General features: G+C 38.9%; 1 protein-coding gene across 5 annotated transcripts in view; it reads right to left on the reverse strand.

Moving 5' to 3' along the window:
* Positions 1-27,707, reverse strand: part of otofa (otoferlin a) — a 351,746-nt gene that overhangs the window by 125,172 nt on the left and 198,867 nt on the right. For 2 of the 5 annotated variants that reach the window (XM_059981757.1, XM_059981756.1), the window contains exons 7-9: positions 17,385-17,395; positions 6,302-6,370; positions 971-1,094 (exon numbers count right to left, since the gene is read on the reverse strand). In XM_059981757.1, the coding sequence (XP_059837740.1) occupies positions 971-1,094; positions 6,302-6,370; positions 17,385-17,395 (204 nt within the window). Of the gene's footprint in view, positions 1-970; positions 1,095-6,292; positions 6,371-17,384; positions 17,396-18,798; positions 18,864-22,637; positions 22,660-23,159; positions 23,181-27,707 lie in introns of all 5 variants that reach the window. The other 3 variants (XM_059981752.1, XM_059981754.1, XM_059981755.1) reach the window with 2 other exon arrangements.

The raw sequence follows: 27,707 nt of genomic DNA on the forward strand, positions 1-27,707 counted from the left end.
TCACAGTTCTGATGAAGAATTCTAGACCTAAAGTATTAACTGTGTTTCTTTCTACAGGTGTTGGTCTGTTCAGTGTTTCCAGTGCTTTATCTTTTTACTTCATATTTTAAGCATTTGCACTTCATTAGATTTTTTAAAATTATGTTAACACTTAGATTCTTTGAAATTCTTTTATTTTCAATATTTATTGTTCCTCTTGGCACTCAACTGAATAATGGTCTCCATTCAACAAGGCACCTCAGACAAGAAGTTCAACAACGTAGTTGATCTGTAATGCTAAATTCTGCTTTGTGAACCAAGTACCTGAATACTGAAGGTTTCCTGTGCCCAAGTAAATTTTTATGTGTTTCTCTTCAGATCCTGATCTTTCAAATTTCATAGAGCATAAGGAGTCATGCCTTAGACTTTAGCAAATGTAAAATTAATGAATCACAGCAGCTACCAGAAAGTAGCATTTAACTTGTATGGTTTTGCAGTTATGATTAAGATCTACTGCACACTTGTGGACTAGAACCCATTTCTATGCATGAAGCTTCAATACATTAGTGGTAATATATGTGCTATCAATTGAGCCTTCCTCTTTGCAAAATCTCACCAATGCTGTCTTTGGTTGCTGCTAATTTCCAAGAGGGTATTGGCCATCTGCTACCCAGCATCTGTAAGGTGCAACTCTGCATTACAGTGCGAATGCTGGGTTAGATATTATTTGCAATATCTTGTTAATGTCTCAGTGTGAATCAACCTATTTTCTTCCAACTCAACTGTCAGAAAAAAAGGGAAGGCGTAGGATCCTACATGGGTTTTCAGATGCTTTTGAATAGAATGGGAATGATAAAGGAGGCAACACTTGAGTCCACCTCCTCATCCAGCCAGGATAATAGCAACAAACTGGCAAAGGCCCATATTTCTGTTACACTTTGAACCACAAGGAATCTATTTGCAAAACTAGTGGCTGCAAATGTGCAGTTACCTCTTGTTTGAAACATTGGTAGTGACTGCAGTGACAGATGCCAGTGAGATGGAGTCAGGGTCCATTCCTCCAAATCGTTTGCCTTTTCTGTCCAGGTCTTCTGTTTCAAGAACAGCAGGTTCATCTGGAAGGATTAAACGGATCCAGAATTGTTTACTTTACTTAAACAAGTACAATTACTGAAATAATGTTTCCTTCAAAGATCAGCATTCCATTACATCCAGCCAGACTTCAATGTCATATCTATGAAATTTGAAATTATTTATGGGAAGGTTGGCACATTAATATTAAGTGAGGAGCAAATGAGTAGTTTAATACTAATATTCAAACATCTTGGTGTGAGTTGTGTCACTTCACTATTAAATTTGTAAAAAAATACCTTTCAGTATTCCTCATTACTTACAGCCAATAAAAAATAAATTTGCCACAGGCACTTGAATCATATCATGTAGAAGTAATATTTTAATATGATGATTGTAAATTTCTTGAAAAATAACCTCCTAAATTGAAAATTAGTTCTCACAAGTTTGAAGCATCATTCAATAACACAAGTAAATAACAGCAGAAGCAGGTAACATGGCCTCTCAAGCCCGCCCCGCCATTCCACACTTGCATGGCTAATTTACGCTGCTCTCAACTCCTCTTCTGTTTCAACTTCTCATAGCACTCAATTCCACAATCTTTCAAAAAATATTTCCTTCCACTTAAATACTTTTAATGATCTAGCTGCCACAACTAAGAATTCTAGAAATTCACCATCTTTCATGAAAAGACATTTTAACACATACGGCTTTAGATTATTTTCTCCCTATCACTTAACAATATAATATCATTCTCTCACTAATGAAAATATTTGCCCTGTCATGCCTCTCTGGATTATATATGTCTCAATAAGATCACTCACCGTTCTTCTAATCTCCAAACATTGCAGACCCAACCTGTTTAGATTTTTATCTCAGGAATCAGATTAGTGAATCTCCTTTGGACTGTCTTCAAAGCTACTAAGTCTTCTTGTTAGGAGGGGACCAAAAACTGCGTAATATTCCAGGTGTGTCTTCACTCACACCCTGTAAAATTGTAACAAAACTCCCCTATTTTAAACTCTAATTGCTTTGCAATAAAATTCAATATATCATTTACTTTTTTAATTGCTTGCTTTACCTGGCTGCTAACCTTATGAAATTCATGAACCTAAATAAAAAGGCAGACAATGAACAATGATCTGCCTTTTGATTCCTCCTTTTGGTTATTGGAACATCTGAAATGTTTAAATAAATGCACACACACACAGTGGTGCTAGGATGTTTGTGAACCCTGTAGAATTTTCTCTATTTCTGCATAAAAATAACCTAAAATGTGATCAGATTTTCACACGTCCTAAAACTAGATAAAGAGAGCCCAATTAAATAAATAATACAAAACCATTATACTTGTTCACTTATTTATTGAGAAAAATGATCCAATATTACATGTATTTGTTGGAAAAAGTATTTGAACCTTTGCTTTCAGTAACCCCTGTGACCCCCTTGTACAGCAATAACTTCAACTAAACGTTTCTTCTCATCAGTCCTGCACAATGGGCTGGGAAGAATTTTAGACCATTCCTCCAGACAAAAATGTTTCAGTTCATCAATATTTCTGGGATACCTTGCATGAACAGCCTTCTTCAGGTCATGCAACAGCATTTCAATTGGGTTAAGATCTGGACTCTGACTTGTTCATTTCAAAACGCAAATTTTCTTCTTTTTAATTCATTCTGTTGTTGATTTAACCTTGCTTTTTGGATCATTATCCTATTGCATTTTCCAACTTCTATAAAGCTTCCAGTGATGGACTGCTACCATGACATTCTCCTGCAAAGTATCTTGATACAATTTTAAATTCATCGTTCCCTCAACGATTGCAAACTGTCCAGGCTCCGAGGCAGGAAAGCAGCCCCAAATCATGATCCTCCTTCCACCATGCTTCACAGTTGGGATGAGGTTTTGGTGTTGGTGTGCAGTGCCCTTTTTCCTCCAAACATAGCAGTGTGCATTTTTGCCAAGAAGTTCAACTTCTATCTCATCTGTCCACAGAATATTGTGCCAGAAATGTCGTGGAACATCTAGATAGTCTTTGCAAACTTGAGACGTGCAGCAACGTTTTTTTTTGGAGAGCAGTGGTTTCCTCTGTGGTGTCCTTGCATGAACACCATTCTTGTTCAGTGCTTTTCTTATACTGGATACTAAGATTTTAGCAAGTTCTGGAGATTTCTGCTGTTACCACTGAGTTCTTTCTCATCTTCTTCAGGATTGCACATTGTGCTCTTGGTGTGATCTTTTCAGGACACCCATTCCTAGCAGAGTAGCAACAGTACTGAATTTCCCTCATTAGGAGATAATTTCTCTTATTGTGGAATTATGAATTCTCAGATCTTTAGAAATGCCTTTGTAGCCTTTTCCAGCTTCACCTGCATGTCTTCTTCTAAGGTCCTCTGAAAGTTGTTTTGATCGAGGCATGGTCCACATAAACAGATCTTCCCTGAGGAGCACAGACTCTGTCAATAGCCTGACATTGTGTGTCTATTTTAAAGGGCAGGGCACCTCTACAACCCACATCTCAACTCATTGTTTGGAACACCTGACTTCAAATAGCTTTTGCCCCAGAGGTTCACACACTGTTTTGAACCTAGACTGTGATTGTTTAAATGGTGTACTCAGTAATGATGAGAAGTAGTACAATAGTTTGTATGTTATTAGTTTAGCCAGGTTGTTTGTCTATTACTGTGACTTAGGTGAAGATCAGACCTCATTTTATGAGTAATTAATGCAGAAAAGCATGTAATTGCAAAGGGTTCACAAACCTTTTCTTGCAACTGTATGTATATTCATTTCTGTTTCTTTTCTCCCTTAATCCATTTTCATCCTTTCTCTTTCTTTTTCTGCACTTGATTTCCTATTCATGCTTCTTATCATAGTCGCTGCATTATTAATTTCACAGTTCTGTAACCTCTGTGCTTAATGGGATATATACATATGTGACTCTTCTATTTAAAATTTTCTAGCTCTTTACAGTGGCTTATGTCTGTTCCTGTTCTAGCATACAATCCTTACAAGAACTTCATCTACAATGTTGCTTTTTCATGCTTACACTCTTATTAGAGTACTACTTACTTTCTTTACCTTAAGATAATAATTTCTCTTTTGGGATGAGAGGAAGAATAATATTGCTCTGAAGAAAAACATTAATTCAGCCTAGTGAGTCACTGCTACTGTGTGGACTCTGATGACAAGAAAGAAACATCAGTCCAGCACAAATGATGAGAAAAAAGGTAATGGAATGACTTTCTACCCAAAATAGCTGATCTGTATTATAACTTACTTAAATCATAGGTTTATCAATTCAAATATAGTGAAACATAAAACTAGAATTGTGGCAAAATTAAATCATGTGCATAATGAAATATGGGATCTTTTCATAATCGTCCTCGTTGTGGTGAAATTTCTTTGGGTTCACCCACATTTTGTTACTATCCAGGCTGATGTATTTCTCTCTTCCTCAGGTGTGCTGAAGGACCCTTATATGAAACATTAACTGCTTTTCTTTCCACAAATGCTGCCTGACCTGCTGAGTTTTTCTAGCATTTTCTGTCTTCGTTTCAAAATTCTTAGAGTACTAGGTGCAGGAAAAATGTTTCTCCAGAATGTGGAGTAGAGGACCCGAAGGAACTGTAACAAGGGTTTGTCTGTTTAGAAGATGCAGGCCTTTTTATGAGAAATTTCCTCTAGTGTTGTGACCCTTCAAAATTCCCAACCTTGAGAGGTTACAGAGTCACACAGCATGGTAACAGACTCTTCAGCCCAACTCGTTCATGTGGATTGTGTTTCCATGTGAACTAATCCCATCTGGCTCACAGCCTCTAGACCTCTCCTATCCACGTACTCATCTAGATAGCCTCAGGCTCTATTTCCAGCAGTTTATTCCAAATGTACACTACACTTTGAATAAATAGTCCCTGATGTCCCTTTTAAATCTCTCATCTCTGATGTTAAATCTACACCCTCATGTTGTAGCAACACCTCCCTGGGAAAAAAGATTATATGCTTTTGCCTTGTCCATGTCTCTAGTCATCTTATATAGCTCTACCAGGCCAATCCTCAAACTCCCATGTTCCATGGAATAAAGTCTTAGTTGATGCAACCTCTCCTCATAATGCAGGCCTGCTTGTCCAGGCAACATCTTGGTATATTATTTTCTGCACTCATATTCTGTCTAGGTAGCATCCAACCTGATAACATGAACATCCAACTTCTGGTAATTTTATCCTCCTCCCCGTTCCCTCTTCTTCAATTTCCCACTTTGGCCTCGTACCACTTCTTACCTGCCTATAACTTCCCCTCTGGTGCTCCTCCTCCTTTCCTTTTTCCCATGATCTACTCTCATCTGCCATCAGATTCCTTCTTCTCCAGCCCTTTGCCTTTTCCACCTATCACCTACTAGCTTTTTACTTTATCTTTCCTCCCTCAACCACCTGTCTTCACCTATCATCTTCTAGCTTGTCCTCCTTCCCCTCTCTCTTTCCCCACCACCTTATTCTGTCTTCTTCCCCCTTCCTATCCAGTCCTGATGAAGGATCTTGGCCCAAATTGTTGACTGTTCATTCATTTCCTCAGATGCTGCCCGGCCTGCTGAGTTCTTCCAGCATTTTGTGTGTGTTGTCCATTTACCAGCTCTGGGTCCATAGTCTACAAGTGCACGTCCAGATGCTTCATAAATGCTTTGAATGCACCTGCCTCTTGCATCTTCACAGGCAGTGCATTTCAGATTATAGACATCTCCTGGGTGAAATATCATGCTCTGGTGTTTTTAACTCTCAGCTGGTATAACAAGACAGGATTAACCAGTAAGTTTCCTCCAGGGAAATATCATGATAATATGACAGAATTTGTGTGGGAGATACATCAAACGATATTGCAGACGACATGCATTGAAAGCAACATTTCATTTGCCATATACTTGCTGGTTTGCCCTCGTTGTTTGTAAAATAAAGACCTGTCAGAAAAGTAGAGTTGATCTTAATGAATGGTATAGCAGGCACACAGAACGTTTGGTCTACTCCAGCTCCTGATTTGTATGTTCTTATCAAATGCAATGGGGGTATATGTGTGAATCAGTGGGATAGTGCATGAGGTAGGGTTCTCCATAATACTGAATAGCACAACAGGATCATGTGGTCTTGTAAATGATAACTGCTTCTATTTCTTAAATTCTAATATCTGTATGTCTGATGGAATTTCACAAATGTGATGGGAGAGGGGGAATTTGGGTCTATGTTGTCTTTACCTCCATGACCCTTCTTGTGATCATCTTTTGAATGGCGTGCTTTCCCGAGCTTCATTCCAGAGAAGACTCCTTTCCCAGCTGTTCTGTAAAATAACCAGTTGCAATGTATATCAGGACAGATAGAAATGTCTGTTATTCATATGTATAGTTGGACAAAATCAGTTAAAATTTTCATTGCTCTTATCATACTTGGGGTTAACTTGAACACAAACTGATGCCTTTAATAAAAACTTTAAGGTAATGCAATATCTTGTAGATGAACAATGAAAGAAAACACTAAAGTAATATAATATCTTGAAGCCAGACAATAGTTTGTGAACATAGCATTTGTATTGCTAAATCTGAAGGCAACTTGCCACAAGAAGCCAAATAATAAACAATGAGCTTAAAGTGTATTTTGCTTGTGAAGGTATAATTTTGTGTTTGGAAATGCCTTCCTGCTTGAGGTGGAAACAGTGAGTGCATTTGAATGTATTCAATTCTATTAATTAATTTAATTCTCCAAATGAATATATTTAATTTTCTTCAAACTTGAAACCTAGTATTATTTTTTTGCTTTCCATGTTTTCTATTGGAAGTCTGTTTGAATTAGGAGCACATAAATGTTCTCCCTTAGGATGCTGGTGATGGCATATGTATGACAAAAAGTGGACTATAGAGCTGAAAAGGCGATTGTGTTCATCTGGATCTTAAAAGCTGCCTTTTCAAGATATGTCTTTCCCTTTTTCCCCCTCAGATCTTATATTTTTTTTAGGTATACATCATTTTAACTGTGTTAATGGCCAAAAAGAAACTGTTACGCACCTGGAAATATTAAGAACCAATGGTCAACAACAGATTTGGATTTAGCAGGTCAAGCTGTGACTTTTGTAACTTTTGCCTCAAACTGAAGTGAAAGGCTTTACCGTAAAAGTTAGATAAAGCTGCTTCTAATATCTTCATATACCTTCCCATTTCTACACTAGCACTCTTTGTTTATTGGACATTTCCATATAGATTTTAAAGTATAAATAACTATAAGTTAATAGCATTCCTTAATCCTGTGCTCTTTCAAAGCCATACCATTATTAGTTGAAAAAATGTATTGCTCCAATAGTCAGACTGTGCTATTTCAATACATTGTTTGATTCATATTGTTACACCACCTCCCTCTGATCTCCATGTTGTCCTCCAGTGTCTAATGACCCTTGATTGTAGGATTTGTCTGTATTCAAGACTGATCTGTGTCATTTTATATTGAAACATGTGGTAGAACATAAAATTCACTATCTTTACGGTTTTCCTTTCCTCAAATAGGAGTTACATTCTCAAAAGACCACCACCCACTCGATCAATACCTAACTGAACATCAACAAGAGCCATTTGAATACTTGTTAATAACTGGATTTTGAGTCTCCAGTTTAATTGGATCTAAGAGGCACACGTAATTCTGGTTGGGTAATGGTGATGCTCACCTGCCTGTTTTAATTACATGAAGCTCAAGTGCCAACTGAAGCATATGTTTAGCCTGCGGCCAGCAGATAGACAGATGACCATAGCCAGAGGTTTGGAAGGAGGGCCTCTTTCAAGTGTGCAGTGAAGGGTGGTCTGGCCAAGGCTATTTGAGTCCAACCTAGATTGCTTCTTCAACTGCCACAAAGATTAACCATTGAAAACAATAACTTTGTTTTGGCTAGACAAATGATCTTGCCTCCACTGAGCCTGCTAAGTAGTTAATCTGGCTTTCTCCTATGGGGCCAGTAAGGAACACTCATATTCTGACAGCAAGTTGAAATATCAGGTTTTGACTGACAACTATTAATGAGACAAAGGCTTCATTGCTTCACAAGACCTTGGAGTTAAAGTGCTAGTGGTGCCAAAGAGAAAGCAAATGCTCCTTCTGTTTTAAACGTTCATTTTCCCAATTCCTTTCATTCCTTCATTCAATCATTATAGGCCATGTCGTATGATGTGGGCAATCATGGTCTTGACCATTATTGTTCATGGCAAATTTTTCTACAGATGTGGTTTCCCATTGCTACTGCCTTCTTCTGGGCAGCGTCTTTACCAGATGGGTGACCACTAACAATATCAATACACTTCAGAGATTGTCTGCCTGGTCTCAGTGGTCGCATAACTAGGATCTGTGATATGCACCAACTACTCCCATGTCTTCACATGAACCTGATCAGTGGGGAGGGGTGTGTGTAGGGGGGCGTTAACCAGGCACTGCACCTTGCTCAGGGGTGACTTGGAGGCTAGCGGAAGGAATGAGTGCCTTACACATCCTTTAGTTGAGACATACCTCCACCTTGCCACCCTTCTTTAGACAATAGAAAATTAACAACAATCTGTTGCTGATTCTTTAAAGTCAGCAGTTAATGATTAGATCATGGCTGAGACCATTCCAACAGTTTCAGACAACAGCAAAGGATTTTCATATCTTTGTGCTCAAGTGCAATTTGTTCTCATAATTCAGTAGTTTATGGCCAATGCATGTTAAAATATCTTTTGTTAATACTATTTAATAATCATATATAAATAACACCAAAGAAGACTTGCAAAATAAATATAATCTTTCAGAATCCCACACTCTGATCTCAAGGTAAATAATTTATCTTTTTTATTTTAACTGGTTTATGTCATGCAATATAGAACAAAATTTCATTTTAAAAATTCCAAAGTACCACAGCTTGGAAATTAAAAATAGCCTCAAAAGTTACAGTTAGGAAATAATGTTTGATTAGATACTCAGAGTAAGAAACAGACCTCCAGGACAGTTAGTACTATCACATTTTAAAGCTGTTTCTATTCAATCAGATAATAGAATATCATATTGTTGTAAACAAGATTTTAAATTACTGTCCTAAATTAATTATGCTGAGCAAAATAATAAAGCTTTGCGTGAACATTTTTGCAAATTTGTTAAGGCTCGATTAGCTTTTTCCAAAGATAACTTTGCTGCTTTTTAGTTACTAGCTTTATTGCTGCCATGCAACTAATGCTTTCATTATTATATTTAATGGGCATATTTCATGCTAATGTCAAATTTCAACATTTTGAATCAGAAATGTAATTAGAAACCATTGTAGTATCTGAATATATTAAATAAAGTGCACATTATATAAATAAATTACCTAAATTAAACATGATTCACTCAATTTCTTAAGAACAGCATATCTCTCGGTATCAGATCAAATTAGAAGAGCTTTGAAACACATTACTCATCATTGATTTTACTTGAAATTTTCATTAAAAGCTACTTGTCTCAAATGCACACTGTAGTTTATTGCTGAATTAAAAATAAAATGCATATGTTGTATTTTATGGATCGAGTTGATTTTCTCAATAAAATGCCTTCTTCATCAATGACAATACATGAATGCTACATACCGTTTAGAACACTTGCTTCCACACTTTGAATTTCTGGCACTCGTCAAAATTTCCCACGTTGGGAAGTATAAAATAAAAAATTCCTCAGAATATGTTGCTCCTCTTATTCATTTTTAAGGCCATCTTGAGGGTAATATTGATGGCGTTCAAAAAGGGAAAGCAACATTGGAAAATGGGACCAAAAATACACTTTAAATGGGACAGAGATAAGAGACCAGAACTGTGAGAGGGCACTTGTTGAATGTTGCATGAGATGTGGAGAATATGAGACTCTGAAGAGAATGCTTAGATCAGTCATTCACACCGGTACCATCCTCCATTTCAAGGGCAGAAGTGACAAACACAATTACTGAAACTACAATTATCTGTGAAAATACACTTAAACATAACTCAAAACACTTTTCTCATCAGTATATGATGTAATCCTAACATTGTAACTTACTACCAAAGTTCAAACATATTGCAAATTTTCTTTATACGATCAAACATCACAATATTTGTCAACTATTTCCTCATCTTTTATCCGTTACCCAGTTATTTTTATCTCTCTAATAGAAGTTACTGGTTTCACACTTTTTAAGGTACTCTTACCTGAAGTGCAACTGTAAATGATGTAACGTTTTTATTGCTATTTATTTATTATTAATTTCATTCTAGCTGCTTTCTTAATTAATTGCTGATTGTAAATAATTAAAGTCAGTCTGATAGAATTTACCCCATGTTCAGTGGTACATTTCAATCCTGTTATGTTCCACAAGACAGATGTTAACTATTACTTTGTTCTGAATTCACACAATGGACTACTCTAATACAACTGAATAACTGAATCATATAAAGCACTTCCCTCTTTAATGGTTCCCTGCAGAGTGCTTTTTTAAAAAGTACCAGCTCCTATCTGTGTAGGACAATGCTGGACACATCAGAGGCTCCACAGCCATTAGAAGACTGACAAGTGGAAACAATGGATATGGTCAAGTGACAGCACTATTGGGTTCTCAGGACACCACTGTATGTTGTACGGTAATAACAGTTCTACATGTAGGTTGAAGGTTGAAACCCACACTTCACTTGCAAACCACTACTATGTTATCAAACTAAACTATGCTCCCATTTGGTAACACAGTAAAAATTGAAATCTGCTCCCTTAAGTCCACATAGAGCACATAAATACTACACTGCATATGGAACTACTCCTATATGGAACTGACAAAAGTCAGTTCACCAAGTTCTTTGAACTTCATTTACAAATGAAATCAGCTAATTAAAGGATGGTGTGCATCTCCACTGATGTTCATCTCACAAGATTAACTGTTACACATAATCTTTTTTTAGATCTTGTGCATTCCTTTTGGATCCATGGTACAAAGTAGTTCCTTGCTTCAAATCACAAACAAGAGAAAACCTGGAGATGCTAGAAATCTAAGCAACACAAAATGCTTCATCGTGAAGGGTCTCGGTGAGAAACGTCAACTGTTTACTTGTTTCCATAGATACTGCCTGGCACGATTATAACATTTGGGTGAGGACTGAAGAAAGAAAAGGTTGTTACCTAGTTCTGAATTTAACAGTAATTAAAAGTCAGAACAATTTTCTTACTATGAAGGTTTATTCTGAATTTATCACTGCAGATTGTGTTGGTTTTTTAGTCTACTTCTCTCGAAAACATTAAATTGTGAGTGCAGCAATGAACCCTGTTGCTGTTGCATGAATACTCTGTTACACACGTGTCATGAAGAAGGGTCTCAGTCCAAAACATTGACTGTTTATTCATTTCCGTACATGCTGCCTGACCTGTTGAGTTCCTGAAACATTTTGTGTGTGTTGCTTGGATTTCCCCATCTGTAGACTTTACCTTAAATGTTAGATAAAGCTGGGTATATAGTCATATACCTTCCCATTTCTAGCACCACCGCTCATTGTTTATTGGACATTTCCATACATATTTTAAAATAGAAATAACTATAAGTTAATACCATACTTGAATTCTGTGCTTCTTCAAAGCCATACCATTATTAGTTGAAAAGCTTTATTGCTCAAATAAATGGATCAAACTATGTAATTTCAATACATTGTTTGATTCATATTGTTACACCTCGCCTCCCTTGATCTCCCTGTTGTCCTCCAGTGTCTAATGAGCTGGCAGCTTTGATTCTAGGATTTGTCAGTGCTTGAGGCTGATCTGAGTCATTTGATATACGAAGATGTGGTAAACACTATGTTAAATCTTTACACTTTTCCTTTCCTCAAATAGGAATTAAATTCACAAAAGACCACCATCCACTAAATCAAATGATTACCTGCAAGAACCATTTGAATACTTGTCAATAGTTGAATTTTGAGTTTTGGTTTAATTGGGCCAGAGAGGTTTACAGGGCTCTGCTGGGCCAATGATGATGCTCACTGGGCTGTTTTAATTATATGAAGCTCAACTGCCAACTGAAGTGAGTGTTTGGTCTGTGGCCAAGAGATGGGCCGAAGACCATAACCACAAGCTCTACTGCTACCTATATTTCTCTTAAAGCTTCTAACTTGATGTATAAAGTTCCTCCCACAGTCCAAAGATGGTAAGTTAATTGCTTATAGTAAATTGCCCTATGGTTAGGCTAGGGTTAAATCAGGGGTTGCTGGGTTGAAAGGGCACAGTATCTCAATAAATAAATAATTAAAAAAAAACATGATTCTCTTGTTCAAAAAGGGAGAAAAGATGTAAGGTGAGGCAGTTTAAAATGTTAGAGAACGCTAATCTTTATCTGGACTAGTGAATCCTTCGAAGTGAGTCCAGACGAAGAGTCTTGTCTGAAATGTTAAATGTGTATTTCTCTTCACAAATGCTGCCTGACCTGATCTGTTTAGACTAGTGACCTGACTGAAGACTAGTGACAACTTACTAGTGGTTCCCAAAGCAAGATATACAACTAAATACTTCATTATTAACACTTTTTCTGTATAAAATTATGGTAAGTGATCACCACAATGAAGAGATGAGCGAAGGCGAGGTTAACTTGAGGGTCGAGGCAATATAGGTGCGAAGCAAAGTCAGAGCACGTGGAAAAGTGGTTGGAGTGAGGTCGAGATATGGAGTTGGGGCATGTGAAGCGGAGTAAAGTCAGAGTGGAAGAGTTTTGGAGGCCATTCACCAAGCTGAGAGTGAGGTCTGATCAATCTGCATGCAGGGCCGATTTGGAAAGGTTGGGGACAGGCTGTAACGTGGTGGCGAGGTCCAGGCCTAGAGCGTATTGATGTGTCAGAGCAAGGAATGATCTGTTTAAATGGTGAGCAGGGTGGATTGAGCAGGGTCTGGGCTGGAGTTCAGGGCTGGGCCGCCACTGCTCACAGCTCTGCAATGTCTGCACTAAGGCTGAGGCAGTGGGCCTGCTCCGGCTGCTTTGAGCTTGGTGATGTTTTCTCCACTGTGTGATGAAATCAAGCCGAAGTTGTGGGCCTGCTCAGTGTCTTTGCACTCACTTTTGTTCTGAATGCTGTCGCTTGTTTTTATCGTTTGCACAATTTGTGCTTTTTCTCTCTCTCTCTGCATTTGGTGTTTGTTGGTCTTTTGGGTTTCTTGTTTTGTGGCTGCCTGTAAACAGACAAATCTCAAGGTTGTATAGTTTATACATACTTTGATAATAAATGTCATTTGAATGTTGAGCTCCTCCAGCAATTTAGAAAAGCTGATATAATCCATCCTAGTCAATATAGTTTTATTAAAGGTAATTTGTTGGAATTCTTTGAGGGTGTGACATGGAGAACTGAGAGAGCAGAACCCGTAGATGTGGTGCATTTTAGATTTCTAAAAGGCATTTGACAGGTTGTCACATAAGAAATTGTTGCATAAATTAAAGGCTCTAGTTCATGGAGAAAGTGTGCTAGCATAAAACAAAAACTCGCTGTTACATAGGAAACAGAGACATAAAACATACAAAATTTACATGTCCCATTGTTCATGACCAGACTGGCTTCATTCCAACATTAAACCCTTTGGATGTGACAACGGCAGTGTGGAAAAATGGAGGGAACACTGAGAATCTGTTTTTCTTTTGCTTTATAAAGATATAAGCCAGTACCTGAACGGTGTGACACGTGGATTTTTGTCTTGCAATCACAAAATCAGTCACATCATTTCTGTGTTTTGTGGTGACCACAGCAGGTTTACCCACTGAAAATATTCCGAAGTAGCAATGAAATACAGTAGGAATAAAATAAAAGCAAAATCACCCAGAAAACATCTTTATAAATGCTGACTTAGTGGTAATTTACAACAAACCCACACATTTCTGAACTTGCAGGTCTAACTAATCACAGCATTCCTTGTAGAGCTAAAATACTAGAATATTATATCAACACTCTACATAGTTAAATGGCAAATAGCTTCAGTGAAATTCTTTCAAAACATGATTTGATATTTGGGTAATAGATGACCAACAAAAGTAATGAAATATAAGCAATGTGATAATGTGTCACAATACAGTAGCAATGTATTTGTAAATAATCAAGCAAAGAATTTTTGAACAATTGTTCCTTTATACATATGATTTCTCCTTATATTTAGTTCCTAAATATAAATGCAATCAGCATCTTACTACTTTACAAATAGAAAGCAACTCCTTTCCTGTCTGTGATTACACCCAAGCAAGAAACTTATTGGATTCCTTGTGACATGGCTGACATTGATTATGTTAGCTCTTTCAAGTAGCAGAACACAAATACGTTACCTTGACAGCAGCTCAGCATGTTTTCATCTGCCCCCGTTCACTTTGGTTTCTGACAGCTTCCACGCACTACAAGTGCTAGTCTTGGTGCAGTGCCCACACTGAGTCAAAAATATGGACATTTCAAGCCCACAGCTTATTTTAAACACAAGGAACAAATCACAGGTGTGGTGGGTGGACTGTGCTGTCAGTATGAAGGACTCATTTGGATGTAGTGGGTGGGGTGGTGTGGGTGGAGATCCAGTTTGTACTTCAGGTGGTTGAAAAGAACTAAATTAATATTTTTCAGGGAATTTTCCTGGTGTTCTTTTGGTCTTTCACCCATTCGCAGCCTGGAATAATTTTTGTAAACCTATACTCTGTACGGCGGGTGGAGTTCAGTCTCTACAAAAGGAAGTGTAAGGCACTCCGTCCCTCTGCTAACCTGCAGATCACCCTTGGGCAAGGGAAGCACCTGCATCATCCCACTGATCAGAATCACATGGAGAAATGGGAGCATGAGCTGCTGGTGCATATCACAAGTCCTGGTTGTGCGGCCATTGACGCCAGGCGGACGATCTCTGAAGAGTATTGGTAATGGCTGGGGTCACCCATCTTGTAAAAATACTGCCCAGAAGGTGGCAATGGCAAGCCACTTCTGTAGAAAAGTTTGCCAAGAACAATCATGGTCGTGAGACCACGATCACGCATGTCATGCAACATGGCACATAATGATGATGATATTCTACTGAAATACTGGCATACAGAGCTAGGTACAGTACTCCAGTTGTGGCTGAACCAATGTTCATCATCTCAGAATTATAGAGCAATATAGCATGAACACAGCCCCTTCAGACAATGAGTCTGTTTCCACCCAATTCCCTGCATTCTACCCAGATCCTCTAGGCCCATCGTTCACGTGCCTATTCAAGTGTTTCTTAAGGTATACTATCGTACCTGCCTTAACTATTTCTTCTGGTAGCTCGTTCCATATACTCAACATGCTCTGTGTGAAAATGTTGCACTTCATGTTCCTTTTAAATCTTTTCCCTCTTACCTTAAATCTATGCCTCCTAGTTCTGGACTTCCTTACCCTGGGGAAAAGACAAAATACCACCTATCTTCTCTTTGCCTCTCATAATGTTAAATGTTGCTGAAGTATCACCTCGTTCTCCCATTTCCAAGGAATAAAAACCTAACTTGCCCGGCTTCTCCCTTTATCTCAGACCTTCTAGTTCTAGTAACATCCTTTAAATTTTTCCAGTTTAACCACATCTTACCTGTAACAGGGTGACCAAAACGCTACAGAGTACTCCAAGTGTGGCCTTATCAGCAAATTATAGAACTGCAATCGAATGTCCCAACTCTTATACTCAGTGCCCTGACCGAAGGCCAATGTACTGAGCACTATTTTTCATTATCCATTTTATCTGTAGCATTGCATTCAGTGAACTATTCACTTAGACTCCAAGTCCCCCTGATCCCTAGTGCCCCATCATTCATAATATAAGTCTTATGCTGGTTTGTCTTTCCAAAATGCATTACCTCACTTTGCATTGAAATCCATTTGCCACTCTTCAGCCCACTTTGAAAACTGAATAAGATCCCTTCTATTCTGTAATAAACTTAGTCATGAAGAACAGCACATCTTAATTTTGTGTCTTCTGAAAATTACTGATCAAGCCTTATGCATTGACATCCAAATCATTTATATTAATGACAAGAGTCCCAATACCAAACCTTGCAAACATCGTGAACCAATTTTAATCCTTCTAACAAATTCTTCCTGGATTTCATGGGACTTAATCTTTCACACCATGTGGGACCTTGTCAAAGACCTTGCTAAATTCCAAGTAGATTACATCCACTATCCTACCCTCATTTATCTTTTTGCTCACTTCTGTAAAAGTCTTTAAAGGAGTTCTCAAGCAAGACTTCCCATGCACAAAAGCATGTTAACTCCTTTTAATCAGACTCCATGTGTTCAAATGCTAGTAAATTCTGATTCTCAGAATTCCTTCCAGTAACTTCCCCATTAGTGATGTCAGGCTGACTAGCCTGTAATTACCTGACTTGTCCTTGCTAGCCTTTTTAAACAAAGGAACAACATTCACCAACTTACAGTCTTCAGGGACTGTATAATGTTGATGAAACTGTATTATTGTGGATGCAAGGGCTTCAACAATTTCTCTCTAGCTTCCCACAAAGTCCAAGGATACACTCCAGTGGATTATCCTCTTTAATGGTCTGAAAGGCTGCAAATACCTCCTTCCTGGTAATTGGAATGTCTTCTAAAACATCCACTTGTTTTCCCTTGTCTCTTGAGCAATCATGATTTTCTGCTCAGTCAACAGTGAGGAGAAATAGTTGTGATGCACCATCAATAACTCTCGGAGACGGGAGGCAAAAGATAGGCTTTTATTAGCTGCAAACGTGATCACAACATCTTGGAGACTGAGGGAGGAGCAGTGCCTCCAATCGCCTTTATACAGGTGTCTGTGGGAGGAGCCACAGGAGCAGTCAGCAGAGGGGCGTGTCCAGACAGGTATACACATAGTTTACCACAAGTTGCTAATATCCATGTCCAGTGACGCAAGACATAGGTGACTCTACTGATCACTAAGGGGTCCTACTCTCTCTCTAGCCACTCTTTTCCTCTTAATATAGCTGTAGACCTTTTAGGATCTTCCCTGACCTTACCTGCCAGATCCATCTCAGTTCCTCTCTTTAACCTTCTGAATTCACTCAAGAGTATTCTTCATCTTTTTTATATAGTCATCAAGAGATTTGTTTGCTTTCCTTTCCTTGACCAGAGCCTGAATATCTCTCATCAGCTAAGGTTCTCTAAACTTGACAGGCTTACTCTTCACCCCAGCAAGATATTGCTGTTCCTGGACTCTCTTAAAAGCCCCCCACTTGCCATTCATTCTTTTCCTTTCAAACAGACTCACCCAAATAACCTTTTATTATTCTACCAAATTAGCCCGTTCCAGTTTTAGTCCTTGACCTATGGACCTGACCTATCTTTTTACATCTCTTAAAACTAATAGCATTATGGTCACTACCGCCAAAGTAATCCCCAACTGCCTCTTCAGTTACTTGCCTGCCTTATTCCTAACAAGCCCAGTATTGTAGCTTCCCAAGTAGGGCCCTCTACTTATTGACTCAGAAAACAACCTTAGGCATATTTCATGAATTCCGCTCCATCCAGGCCTTTAGCGCTTTGGATAGCCCAGTCAATACTGTGGAAGTTAAAATCTCCCTCTAGTACGGCCCTATTATTATAACTATGAGCAATTTCTCTAACATGCTCCTCAAACACTGAAATAAATGCAGTTGAATGAATAAGTATTCCTGCACCTGCCTTTATTGGGCTCCTGGCTATTCTAATTATGACTTTCTCTCACTGGTTACCGCTTTATCTCATGGGTTGTTCTTGTTCAGTGTCACCCTCTGGCCAATCTAGTTTAAACCCTCCCATGTCCTACTGGTAAATTTTCCCTCTTTGGTTTGCTCAACCTGTCCTTTTTTTGACAATAGTCCAAGAATCAGAACACCTGCCCCCCTGCACCAGCTCCTCAGCCACAAATTTATTTGGCCTATCCTTTTACTTCTGACCTTAATGGTGCATGACAGAATAATCCAGAGATTATTAACTTCCTTCATCTTAACTTCTTACCTAATCTCCTATTCACATTCTAAAGACCCCATTCCTTTTCCTACCTATGTTATTGGTACCAACATGTACAATGGCCTCTGGCTGTTCACCCTCCCCTTGAGAATTCTGTGTATCTGCTCAGAGACGTCCTTGACCCTGGCATCTGGGAGGCAACATACCATCATCAGATTTCTTTCGAGACCAAAGAATCTCCTATATCTCCATACTATCAAGTTTGCTATCATTATTGCCCTGTCTGACTCATCTTTCCCCTCTGAGCCTCAGAGCCAGTCACAACATCAGAGCTCTGACTACTGCTGCTAGTCCCTGAAAAAACATTACCCTCAAGTGTATCCAAGAGTGTATACTTGTTTGTGAGAGGAATCCCTGAAATGAATGCCTACTCCTCTTACAATTCTTTGAACTTGTCCAAATATATGTAGGCTGTACCCTGGGTGTGACCACCACAGTATTGATGTCACCTATGAGGTTCTCAGCCTTCTGGATGGCTTGAGAACATTTAACTCAGGCTCCATTTCCTTGAGTGATAAACTTGGGTGTTCTTTCTGCAGAAGCAATCATCAGGGAGACCATGAGGTTCCCTGAATTTCTACAACTTGCAGGAGGATGAATATCAAAAGCAAAACTGTTATGTTCTTTCCTGTGTCCTTTCACTGAAACCTCTTTTAAGCCAAGGGCTTATCTCCATAATCTTACAACTTTTGCTTCAAAAAGCCATTCTGCTTAACCATACATCCTCATATTGCAGAAAGTACCCTCTAGTTAGCCCTCCCTTCCTCCCTCCCTCCCTCCCTTCCTTCCTTCCTTCCTTCCTTCCTTCCTTCCTTTCTTTCTTTCTGTATTTGCACAGTTTGTTGTTTTTTTGCACTTTGGTTGTTGTCCATCCTGTTGGGTGTGATTTTTCATTGACTCAGTTATGTTTCTTTTATTTACTGTGATTGCCCACAAGAAAATGAATCTCAGGGTTGTATATCATGACATATGTGTACTTTGACAAGAAGTTTACTTTGAACTTTGATTCTTTGGAATCTCCACTGCATATTACTGTTAGCCAGAACAATGACCTATTTCCAGTAATTTGGCCAATTTTTATCTATTGTTGTCAATTTTATTTAATGAGCTTCATTCTTAAATGATCTCAAATTGTAACAATACCAACCACATTTCCCTCAATGATGCTCACTACTTCATTATCAAAATACTCAATAAAGTTAGTTGTGCGCAATTACCAAATGCAAAAGCAATATGGATATTCCATGTTCCAATTACTTGTATCTTTGAATATAAGCATTCTATTCACTCCATCTTTCACTGATTACACAATTAGTTACACACCAATTTTCACTACAAAACACTGTCATTAATAGGTTTGAGAAGCCCTTCACTCTGGTTGCATTGATTGTCCCAAAGAGGAGCCTTTCAACAAATATCCCAATCCATGAATTGAGTCAGCAAGATTTCATTGCCAAATGAACTGTGCTTCATTCCCAGGATCTGATGCTGTTTCTGAGATTAGTACGATCTACATGGTCTTAATTTACATTATTAATCTATCTGGCTGAATAGGTTAATAATGTATATATAAGAAATTAATATAAATAATATAGGGAATTTAATTTTAAAATTTGTTTGTGTCTCATATTCATTTACAACAATCTTAACTTAAATTTCCCCTTTCCTTGTAAATACTGCATCAATTCAAACTATTATAATAAATATTATTATAATCTGACATACGTATATATTCAAGCAGCATTAGTGATGTGAGAGTCCCCTTTTGTCTATGTTGCCTGCTCAGCAAATTACAAATAACACATCTGCCCTTCAAATACCTGGGATCTCTAGGTTATTTGTTAGCATACCAAAAAAAAATTCAATTTCCATTCTATGGAATGGTGATTGCACGTTTACTGGTTTCACTATCTTAACCCTGTGAATTTCTTCAATCGGCATTTCATAATTATAAATTTTTGTAAGGTCACTGGGTATCAAACCAGTCAAAATGTTTAAAATTACAATATCCTTTGCTTCATACCAAATGAATAATTCTCTGTAAAAAAGAAAACATTTGTCTTTTGCTTGACGATAGTGAACAATCTAATGGAAACCTGGTGGGCAGGTTTGATAGAGCTGTTGGGGAGGGTTTAAACTAGTTTGGCGGGGTGGGGGGTGGGAATCAGAATGTGAGTGCAAGGATTAAGGTAGAAGGACAAGGGCATGATGCTAAGAGTTCTGAGTTGATGAGGAAGGACAGGCAGGGGACAGAACATTATTGTATCTAGTTAAAGGGGTTGAAATGTGTCTATTTCAATGCTAGGCGTATTAGGAACAAGGAGGATGAACTTGGAGCATGGAATAGTACGTGGAGCTATGATGTTGTGGCCGTTACTGAAACTTGGTTGGAGGAAGGACAGAATGGGATGATGTAACTCCCAGGGTTCAGGTGTTTTAAAAGGAATAGGATGGGAGGTAGAAAAGGGGGGGAGTGGCTTTGCTGGTCAGGGATAGCATCACGGCTATAGAAAGGGAGGACGCTGCAGAAGGAGTGTCCACGGAAGTCAGAAATAGGAAGGGATCAATCACTGTGCTGGGAGTAGTCTACAGGCTCCCAAATAGCCCTCGGGACACCAAGGAGCAGATAAGCAGGCAGGTTTTAGAATGGTGCAGGAAATACAGGGTAGAAGTTATGAGTGATTTCAACTTCCCTCATAATGACTGGCACCTCCTGAGTGCAAGGGGGATAGATGGGGCTGATTTTGTCAGGTGTGTTCAAGAAGGATTCCTGACACAGTATGTGGACTGGCTGACGAGAGGAGAGGCCATTCTGGATCTAGTTCTGGGTAATGAACCTGGTCAGGTGACAGACCTCTTGGTGGGGGAGCATTTTGGTGAGAGTGACCACAACTCCCTTAGCTTCAGCATAGCTATGGAAAGGGATAAAATCAGACAAAATGGTAAAGTGCCTAACTGGGGAAGGGCTAACTTTGAAGGGATGAGACAGGAACTTGAGAGAGTAAATTGGAAACAGATGTTCAAAGGGGAAAGCACAGAAGTAATGTGGGAGAAGTTTAGAGACCACTTGAGCTGGGTTCAGGATAGGTTTGTCCCACTGAGGCAAGGAAAAAATGGTAGGAAAAGGGAACCGTGGCTGACGAAACATGTGAGGCAACTCATCAAGTGGAAAAAGGAAGCATATGTTAGATGTAAGAAGCAGGAAGTAGGAGGGGCTTATGAGAAATATAGATTAGCCAGGAAGGAGCTAAAGAAAGGACTTAGGAGAGCTCGAAGGGGACATGAGAAGGCCTTGGCATGTAGGATTAAGGAGAACCCCAACGTGTTCTATGCGTATGTGAAGAATAGGAGGTTGACGAGAACGAAGGTGGGACTGCTAAAGGATAAAGAGAGCAACATGTGCCTGGAAGCGGAGGAGGTTGGGGAGGTCCAAAATGAATACTTTGCTTCAGTATTCACAAGTGTAAAGGATCTTCATCAGGATGAGGTCGAAGTAGAGCGGGCCTGTGTGCTGGATAGTGTGGAGATTAAGAAAGAAGTAGTGCTGGATATTCTTAAAAACATTAAGATTGATAAATCCCCAGGGCCGGATATGATACACCCCAGGTTGTTGTGGGAATTGAGAGAAGAGATCACAGGAGCATTAGCCATGATGTTTGAATTCTTTGGCTGCAGGGGAAGAGCTGGAGGACTGAAGAATGGCAAATGTAGTTCCCTTGTTTAAAAAAGGTAATCGGGAGAAAACTGGGAACTATAGACCGGTGAGTCTTATGTCAGTGGTATGCAAACTACTGGAAAGGATTCTTAAGGATAGGATCTATGAGCATTTGGAGAAGTACAGCTTACTCATGGATCGTCAACCTGGCTTTGTGAAGGGAAGATCGTGCCTCACAAGCCTGAATGAGTTTGTTGAAGAGGTAACACAAGAAATTGATGAGGATAGGGCAGTGGATGTGGTCTATGTGGACTTTAGCAAAGCATTTGACAAGGTCCCTCATGAGAGGCTCATCCGGAAAGTCATCAGGTATGGGATAAGTGGAACCTTGGTTGTTTGGATAAAAAATTGGCTTAAAGGAAGAAAGCAGAGGGTAGTTGTGGAAGGAAAGTGTCCTGCCTGGAGGTCGGTGACTAGTGGATCCGTCCTAGGACCCCTGCTATTTGTGATTTTCATAAATGACCTGGATGTAAAGGCGGAAGGATGGGTGAGTAAGTTTGTGGATGACACAAAGATTAGAGGAGTTGTAGATGGAGCTGTAGGTGGTTGAAGGTTACAAGGGGATATAGAGTTGTGCAGAAAAATGGCAGATGGAGTTCAATCCAGACAAGTGTGAGGTGATGCATTTTGGAAGGACAAACCAGAAGACTGAGTACAGGATTAATGGTCAGTTACTTAAGAGTGTGAGGACTTGAGAGGGGACTTGATAGAGGTCTACAAGATTATGAGAGGCATAGATAGGGTGTATAGTCAGTATGTTTCCCAGGGCACCAATAGCAAACACCAGAGGGCATATGTACAAAATTAAGGGAGGGAAGTTTAGGGGAGACATCAGGGGTAAGTTTTTTTACACAGAGGGTTGTGAGTGCCAGGAATGACTTGCCAGGGATGGTGGTGGAGGCTAAAACATTAGGGGTATTTAAGAACCTCTTGGACAGGCATATGGATGAAAGAAAAATGGAAGGTTATGGGGTAGTGTGGGTTTAGTACTGTTATTTAAGGATTATATGGGTCGGCACAACATGGAGGGCTGAAGGGCCTGTACTGTGCTGTAGTGTACTATGATTCTATGTATCAGATTTGTGTGAATCAAGGAATCATTTTGAGGCTCAACAAAATGCCGGAGACACTCAACAGGTCAAGCAGCATTTGTGTGGGGATGGGTACTGTGAACATTTAAAGTCAAAATCTTGCATTATGAGGTTCATTTTGAGGCTCATTAGATTGATGGCGAAATGGCCCCATAATTATCTAATGCAAGTTTTATATTTTTTCATATTTAGATGGACTATTTTACTTTTCCATTGAGTCACAAAAATGCATATGCTTTTTTTCACAGTACGCAATATGAAAACTTCCAAATTTTCCAATGTTTGTAGTACAATACAGTTCCCTTAAGACGTGGATTTCTTGGAATTAGCCCTTGTGGTATAATTGGGTTTATCCTCAAATTGGTATAGTTAATGGCCACTTCATTCTATTTCTTGAACATACGATGGTCACAAAGTTAAACGACATTTCAGCATCAAAGTTGTTAAAATTTACAATGTTCAAAAGCATATTTTAGCTCAAGCAGAGAGACAGACATGGTCACTTTTGGAGTGGGTTTGGTGAGGTTTCGGGTTCTGCTAACCGTCTTAAAAATATACCAGTTAAATAAATAAATCAATTGAGGCAGAAAAAGTCCTGCTGCAGAAAATAGAAGATGACTCTAAATCTTTATAACTGCTTGACTTTAAAGGAGATAGTTATGGTGATATTTCCTATTTTAGAGAAAACTCTACAGTTACCCAACAATGTTTTCTTCCTTGAGTACAGTAATTATGAAACAAATTTTTGTCTCAGAACATTTCTGTTCTGTTTTGAGGTGAAACAAAGAACATCCATAGATTCTGTGGTATTTAGGAAAATTTTTATATTCATTTTTGAATACGTTCTTAACATTAGAAAATTTTCTAAAATAGAAATTGAATGCAATATTATACTGAAATTGTATCTTGGTTGTTAAGGAATGTATGATGGGGTCATTTCTTTTAAACACACACATACACACAGAAGACATTGTCAAAACATTAATTATTTTGAACAATTGAACTACAATTTTATAAATTTTAGAACTTATACAGTATATTTTTTCAAATTTACTGGTATGAGGAAATAGTAATTGATGTATGTTAATAGAATTGAAGATTTATTCAGGTTCAAAGTTCAAAGTAAATGTATTATCAAAGTACATATATGTCACTCTATACGACCTTGAGATTCATTTTCTTGCAAGTATACTCAATAAAACTATAATAGTATAATAACCATAATAAAGCTAATGAAAGACTGCACCAACTAGGCATTCAACCCAAGTGCAAAAGCCAACTGTGCAAATACAAAAACAAATAAATAATAATAAATAAATAAGCAATAAATATCAAGAAAATGAGATGAAGAGTCTTTGAAAGTGAGTCCATGGATTGCGGGATTACTTCAGTGATGGGGCGAGTGAAGTTGAGTAAAGTTATCCCATTTGGTTCAAGAGTCTGATGGTTGAGTGGTAGTAACTGTTCCTGAACCTGGTGGTCTGCGTCCTGCGGCTACTCTACCTTCTTCCTGGTGGCAGCAGCAAGAGATGAGCATGACCTGGGTGGTGGGGGTTCCTGATGATCGATGCTGCTTTCCTGCAACAATGCTCTGTGTAGATGTGCTCAGTGGTGGGGATGGCCGTATTCACTACTTTTTGTAGAATTTTCCATTCAAGGACATTGGTGTTTCCATAGCAGGCTGTGTTGCAGCGTCAATATACTCACCACCACATGCCTACAAAATGCTGGTAGAACGCAGCAGGCCAGGCAGCATCTATAGGAAGAAGCACTGTCAACGTTTCGGGCTGAGACCCTTCGTCCTGACATCGGCAGTGCTTCTCCCTATAGATGCTGCCTGGCCTGCTGCGTTCCACCAGCATTTTGTGTGTGTTGCTTGAATTTCCAGCATCTGCAGATTTCCTCGTGTTTGCTTTTTAAAACCACACACCTATACAATTTTGTCAAAGTTTTAGATGTCATGCTGAATCTTTGCAAGTTCCTAAGGAAGTAGAGGTGCTTCTGCGCTTTCTTCATAGTTGCATTTCTGTACTGGACCAGAACAGATCCTCTGAAATGATAACAGTGAGGAATTTAAAGTTGCTGACCCTCTCCATCTCTGATCCTCCAATGAGGACTGGCTCTCTGATTTCCTCCTCCTGAAGTCAGCAATCAGCTCCTCGGTCTTGCTGACATCGAGTGAGAGGTGGTTGTTGTGGCACCACTCAGCCAGATTTTCAATCTCCGTTGGCTATGCTCATTCATCAATACCTTTGATTTAGCCTAAGACAGTGGTGTCATCAGAAAACTTGAATATGGCACTGGAGCTGTGCTTAGTCACACAGTCATAAGTGCAAAGTGAGTCGAACAGTAGAGTGAGGACACAGCCTTATGGTGCACCTGCGCTCACGGAAACTGTGGAGGAGATTTTGTTGCCAATCTGAACTGACTGGGGTCTGCAAGTGAGGAGATTGAGGAAACAATTGCACAAAGAGGTATTGAAGCGAAGGTCTTTAAGCTTATTAGTTTTAAGGGGATGATGGATTGAATGTTAAAGATATTAAAATTACTATATGGAAATAATTTTTGATTTTAAATGTAACTCAAAAAAGTAGAAGACTGATAAAAGTAACATCTGATTATAAATTATATATATAATTATAAATCACCAAAAATTATATGTAATTACAAATTACTATAACTTGCACATTGCACATTTAGATGGAGATGTAATGTAAAGATTCTTGCTCATGTATATGAGGGATGTAAGTAATAAAGTCAATTCAATTCTTTGGGATGAATGTACTTCAATTAAAAATGTGATTTTAAACATGTTTTTAAACAAAAATAAAGTATTAAATTATATTTTTCGGAAAAGTATGGTCATAAATTACATGATCTTTTGTTTAACATGGCATGAAGTAATAACTCACTCAAGCGGCAAGTAAACTATGGGGTCCTGAGAGTTTTAGTGCCTAGTCTCTGATGCACCATCAATAACTCACACTGAGACGTAAGGCGAGATATCGGCTTTTATTGACTGGAAGAAGGAACCAGGAGTGAGTGACCACCATACTACATCCTGGAGACTGAGGCCGAGCGTCAGGCCTCAGATCGCCTTTATACAGGGGCCTGTGGGAGGAGCCACAGGAGCAGTCAGCAGGGGGCGTGTCCAGACAGGCACATAGTTCACCACAGTCTCTAATAAAGATTATACTGTCTTTTGTTATCTGGAGAAATGCTGCACAATCTTCATTATTTGCTGACAAGAATGCTGATATCTGTTTGCTTTGACACCTGCTCTGTCTGTGGGAAGCAACTCATCACTATGCTGCTTGCTTCAATGAAATAGCAGAAGCCACAGCCAAAATCTGATAGTAAGTAAACTACTCAATCATCACGTCCAATTTGAGACCACCACACCTGCTCCAACAACTAGAAAAGAACACCTTGAGCAAACTAGTGGGGCAGATTATGCATGGTTTTTCCCTATATAAGACCATAACCATAAGAATATAAGATATAGGAGTAGGCCTTCTATCAAGGCCTTTCACCATTTGATAGGTTTCAATGAGATCACTCCTCATTCTTCTGAATTCCAGTGAAGACAAGCACAGAGCCATCAAATGCTCTTCATATGACAAGCCGTTCAAACCTGGAAGCATTTTCGTAAACATCCTTTGAACCTTCTCCAGTTTCAGCACATCATTTCTAAGATAAGGGGCCCAGAACTGCTCACAATACTCCAAGTGAGGTCTCACCAGAGCTTTATAGTTTCAACATTACATCCTTGCTTTTATATTCTAGTCCTCTTGAAATGAATGCTGGCATTGCATTTGTCTTCCTCACCACCAACTCAACCTTCAAACTAAACTTTAGGGAATCCTGCACAAGGACTCCCAAGTCCTTTTGTGCCTCAGTTTTTGGATTAGATCTCCATATAGAAAATAGTCAACACTTTTATTTCCTAATTCATACAGTTCCCAACATTGTATTCCAGTGCTACTTCTTTGCCCATTCTCTCAATCTAAGTCCTCTGTAGCCTCTTTACTTACGTAAAAATACCTGCCCCTCCACCTACCTTCATATCATCTGCAAACTTTGCAACAAAGCCATCAATTCCATCATCCAAATCATTAACATATAACGTAAAAAGTGGCGATCCCAACTCAGACCCTTGTGGAACACCATTAGTCACCAGCAGACAACCAGAAGATGCTTCCTTTATTCCCACACTTTGCCTTCTGCCAGTCAGCACTGCTTCATCCATGTAGGACTCTTCCTTGTAATACCTTGGGCTCATAGCTTGTTAAGCAGCCTCATGTGTGGCACCTTGTCAAAGGCCTTCTGAAAATCCAAGTACACAATATCAGATGATTCTCCTTTGTATATCCTGCTTGTTATTTCAACAGATTTGTCAGGCATGATTTTCCCTTGAAAATTCCCATGCTAACTATGGCGTATTTTATCATATGCCTCCACGTACCCTGAGTCATCATTCTTAATAATTGACTCCAACATTTTCCCAACCTCTGAGGTTTGACTAACTGGCCTATAGTTTCTTTCTTTCTGTCTCTGTCCCTTCTTGAAGAGTGGGGTTTCATTTGCAATTTTCCAGTCTTACGGAAACATTCCAGAAACCAGTGATTCTTGAAAGATCATTACTAATGCCCCCACGATCTCTTCAGCCACCTCTTTCAGAACTCTGGGGTGTATACTATCTGGTCCAGGTGATTTATCTACCTTCAAACCTTTCAGTTTCTGAAGAACTTTCTTTCTATTTAAGGTAACTTCCCACACTTCATGCCCCCTGACACCTGGAAGTTCTACCATACTCCGTGAGTATTCCACAGAGAAGACAGATGCAAAATACTTATTC

Source organism: Hypanus sabinus, chromosome 10 (assembly GCF_030144855.1).
Source record: "Hypanus sabinus isolate sHypSab1 chromosome 10, sHypSab1.hap1, whole genome shotgun sequence".
Lineage (NCBI taxonomy): Eukaryota > Metazoa > Chordata > Chondrichthyes > Myliobatiformes > Dasyatidae > Hypanus > Hypanus sabinus.